Here is a 4,524-nt window from a genome sequence, read left to right as displayed (position 1 = left end):
TGCGGCAGGGAGGGCGGCAGTGGGCTGTCCGGCTGAGGGGTTGCTGGCTGAGGGCTTCTTCTCCCAGCCACGCAGCCAGCACGTCCCTCCCTCCCTGCTGCTTCCTCCTGGTGTCCTTCGCTCTCTTTCCCTGACACCCACGTCCTCTCCCAGTTGCAGCCCAGTCTGTGCCCAGCTGCTCCTTCTGCCTTTAGTGCCCAGGGAAACCCCTCTCCTTCTCCCGCGGCAGCTCTTGCTCAGGCCGTGTGTGTTTCCTGGGCTTTGGACGGTGTCTTCTGTTACTCCAGGTTCCTCCCTCCAGGAAGGGGCTTCACTACTTCTTCCCTGAGGCAGCAGGGAGGGCAGAAAGCAGCCTTCGGCCAAGCCTGGGGTTGCCCAGAGAGCTCAGACACACCAGTGCAAGCACCAGCCCCTCCAGGCAGCAAGAGATGCCAACCCAGATGCCTGGGTCCCTGCAGCTGTTCTCCGCCCAGGGGGGTGCAAACCAGCAGTCAGTGCAGGCCTCACCCGCACAGAGCTGAAGCCAAGCAGCCACTTTCACTTGGGCCTGGTACACACGTGCCTGGGTCTGGGAGGGTCAGTCCCATAGATCTTAAATGGCTTTGATAGCCCAGGTCAACTGTGTTGTGTGGGTGACCCCTGGGGCTGTCATGAGTGGAAGAGACTCTCCAGGGAAACCTAGCATGCCTCCCTCCTTACACGGATGCACACGCCCAGCCATGCAGAGCTGTCACCATCCCTTGTGGGTCAGATGAGCCCGGAGCCAGAGTGACCGTGGGGAGGGACTGCGCTGGGCCACTCTGTGCCCAGATCGGGGAGTGAGAGCTCGAGCCCGAGCTCTGCGTGGATCCCTCAGCCCCGCTCTGGTCCTGGCTCTGGCAGGTTGTTGAGTGAGCAGGGGATGGAGAGCACACACGTTCCCTGGGGTTGTGGGCCAGTCCCTGCAAGAACTGTATATGTGGGGTGGGGTGGGGGGTCTGCCCATGCATGCAGGGGGCTGTGCATTTGGGGACAGACAAATCACTTTGGGAAGAGAGGTTCAGCTGGAGCCACCTTTGTTTTTTTGCCTGGTTTTGGGTGGGAGCAGGGGCTGATTTCCTCCTGCTGTGACATTTCCAATGCAAATGTCACAGCAGATTCAGGGAACAGAGCAGAGGGGATATTTTTTTGAAGTGCTCTGAACAGATCCCCGCTCCCAAGCTGCTCATCCTCCCCATCCTGCCCTTCCATAAGTGCTGGGGGTCCCCTGTTGTTGCCTTGGCCTATCCATGTCCTATCAGAAGCCTTTGGAGTTTGTGCTCCTACGTGTTTCCAAGTGTTTCCCCAGAGCAAGTGTAACTCAGATGTGTTTCAAAACTGCCATCTCTGTGCAGCATCTGGCACAATGGAGGCTGGCCTACAGCAGCTGGGCCCCACGGGCATGGGGTTATCCAGTACGCCGGGGACAGAAGGCCCCAGACCCAGCAGTGCCCCAGGGCTGGTCTGCACAGGGCGTCCTTGGCCCAGTGCAGGATCTGCAGCGCGGACCCCTAGAGCAGATGCACAACAGGGGTGAGCTGGGACTTGTGCCTGGTGCAGCTGAGCCCACAGGGAGGGGCAGTCCCTGGGGAAATGCCTCTCCTCACTCAATGGCCCCAGACTCATGAGCAATGGGCCCTGTTCTGCGGTGCTTAGTGCCCCTGTCAGTGCTCCCCCTGCCCTTCCCTCCCCTCCCCACCCCGTGCGCCCAGCCCCATGCACGGCCCTGCCCTGGGCTGGGCTCTGGGGCGGCGCTGGCTGTGGGGTGCCCTGGCTGCAGTCCTGTGCCCACAGGGCTGGGGCATGGGGGTCCCCGCTGGGGCAGAGCAGCCCAGCCTGGGGTGGCAGGGGCAGCACCCACCTGCTGTCAGCAGCAAACAAAGTGACCCCGGCCCAGAGCACAGAGACCCCCGGGCCCTGCCCTCTGCTCCCCTGCCACCCCTTCCCCCGGGCAGGCTGCTCTGGGCCCCTCTGCTCCCTGCTGTCTCCCAGCCCGTCTCCCCTGTCCCTCCAGTCTACCTGCCTGCCCCCCTCGCCCCCTTCCCAACAGCGCCTCTGACACCAGCTCATGGGGAAGGCGCTGCCCCTCTTGCCCCATCACCCCCGAGCTGTGCTAGTGGGGCCAGGCAGCCAAGCCTGCGGTGGGGGAGGGGCAGGACAGGGACCTGCTGGTATGACATAATCTCATGCCCCTCCCCCACCTGGGGCCTGCCCTGCACCCACCCCATGGCCCCCGCCCCTCTCTCCTCCCCCCTGTGGGTGCACCACCCGGCCCCCTAGCCCCACTCTGCCCCAGGGATGAAGAGGTCTGGTGGGAACATCCCTCTCTGCCCCGGGGCCATTTCCTGTTCCCCCATTTCCCCTTGGGGCGATGGTGATTTCCCAGCAGGGACTGACCCACGATTCCTGGGATGCGGTGAATTCTCTGTGATTCTGGGGACCCGCCTGCCTTGGCCCTGACCCATGACTCTCTCCCCAGTGGACGTGACTCTGGACCCAGACACGGCTCATCCCAACCTCGTCCTGTCTGAGGATCGGAAATGTGTACAACACAGAGACACCCAACAGCATGTGCCCGACACCCCGGAGAGATTTGATCCTTGTCCCTGTGTCCTGGGCTCGGAGGGGTTCACGGGCGGGAGGCGCTACTGGGAGGTGGGGGTGGGAGACAAGACAGAGTGGTACGTGGGCGTGTGCAGGGAGTCTGTGCGCAGGAAGGGGGATGTCACACTGTCACCTGGCCGTGGACACTGGGTCGTGTGGCTGGAAGATGGAGGACACAAGCCCTGCACCTCCCCCTGGACCCCCCTCCGCGTGCACGTGCGGCCCAGGCGGGTGGGGGTTTTCCTGGACTACGAGGGGGGCGAGGTCTCATTTTACAACGTGACCGACAGGTCCCATCTCTTCACTTTCACTGACACCTTCTCCGGGACCCTGCGCCCTTTCTTCAGTCCTGGTCTCAATGCTGGGGGCACCAACGCGGCTCCCCTGACCCTGTGCTCAGTCCCAGCCCAGCCCTGAGGGAATCTCGGTCCCTGCCATGACCCGCGGGGGGCACAGACTGTCCCCTCCCCGTGCCCCAACTGCCACCCCTTGTTGTCCCCAGGGTGGGGGGCAGGCTGACAGGTCAGGGCTGGGGTCTCCAACACAGGAGCTGCTCCAGCCTGGACCCTGGTGCTGCCCAGGCCCAGGTGTCATCTCCCAATCCCCAAATGCAGGGGCGATGCTTAGGGGCTGCACACAGGTGCACGTGCACTCCCTGAGCATTGCAGTGCACTCCCTGCAAAAAGGTGCCGCCGACACTGTTAGCAGTAATTGCAGGCAGTCCATGATCAGCCCTGGCCGCCACCGGTGCTGCTGGCGGGGCCTGTGGGTCTTCACTGATCCCTGGTCAGCACTCACCACCACCACCCCAACCCCTGCCACCAACAGTGCCGACAGCATCTTTGGGAGCTCCCCACTGACCACCACTGGGGTGCAGCAGCCGCCGTGGAGCCGTGCTCTCCCCAGCCACTGGGGGCAGGTGCCATTCATGCCCACACGCATAGCACCCCCCTGGGAGGGAGTGTCTCCAAACTCTCATCCTTCACTAACATCACTACAGTCACTCTGGGGTTTTTATTTTGTTAATTTGTTTGCCTCTCTCAACAGTGTTTCCCTTCCCCCCCATCCCCATCCTCTCCCCTCCTTCTATTCCCTTTTATATTTAAAATAAATACCTTTGCATTGTACACCTGCTGTCTGCACATCATTTCTTACCCTCTGATGAGTGAGCACTTGCTCCCGAAAGCTGATGCATCTGGGATTCAGTAAGTCTGGTGGTGCTCAAGCTTTCTGGTTCTGGTGTGTGAGTCCAGAGTCACACACCACGGGCCTCATGTGGGTTGATTGGCACAAGTGTCCCAGCACACGTCACATTGTGCCTGAGTGCCCGGGGTACAGGGTGCCTGGGGGTGGGGAGCAGCAGGGAGGGGAGATCAGCATCCCTAGCGCTGCTCCTGGCAGTGTAGCCACTAGTATTTTTTCACCTCCTGCCCCTGGGTTTGGTGCCCAGGGCACGTGTCCCAGTCTCCTACTGCACTCTGTTACTGTATACGGCTCCCAACATCTCCAAAATAACCGCCATCACCGAATCACTGGACCTGTGGGGTTGCATGACTTGGCTCTGCAGGCAAGATCTGGCCCATGGGCCAGGAATTGAGGCCTCCTGAGTCTATAAGGTGCATCTCTATCCTGCTTCTGTCGGACTTCACGCTAACAGAGCTAGCTGCCTCTCTCACTACACATCAATAGTTCTCCAATATTTTTAGAGTCAAGATCCCCACTCATTAGACTCAAGGCACCCTCAGAAAATGCCTGCTCTTCCTTTTCACTTGCTTTGCTACTGAAAAATAATATAGCAGTTCTTCTGGTGCAAAGAACTCAGAAAGGCCACAATGGATCAGAAATGGTTTTGACGCTGGATTCTTATTGCAAAGCTTTGTGTTGCTTTTGTGAATCGCGTAT

At 60.5% G+C, this 4,524-nt stretch overlaps 1 protein-coding gene across 1 annotated transcript; it reads left to right on the top strand.

The window, feature by feature from the left end:
• The first annotated feature begins 2,481 nt into the window (after positions 1-2,481).
• Positions 2,482-3,073, top strand: LOC132249522 (E3 ubiquitin-protein ligase TRIM39-like). The gene has a single exon (XM_059724828.1). The coding sequence runs from the start codon at positions 2,482-2,484 to the stop codon at positions 3,037-3,039; it is 558 nt and encodes a 185-aa protein (XP_059580811.1). The 3' UTR covers positions 3,040-3,073.
• The last annotated feature ends 1,451 nt before the right edge of the window (positions 3,074-4,524 follow it).

The sequence above is a fragment of the Alligator mississippiensis genome, chromosome 1 (genome assembly GCF_030867095.1).
Source record: "Alligator mississippiensis isolate rAllMis1 chromosome 1, rAllMis1, whole genome shotgun sequence".
Classification (NCBI taxonomy): domain Eukaryota; kingdom Metazoa; phylum Chordata; order Crocodylia; family Alligatoridae; genus Alligator; species Alligator mississippiensis.
Note: the sequence above shows the minus strand (reverse complement) of the source record. Positions and strands in the feature narration are given on the sequence as shown.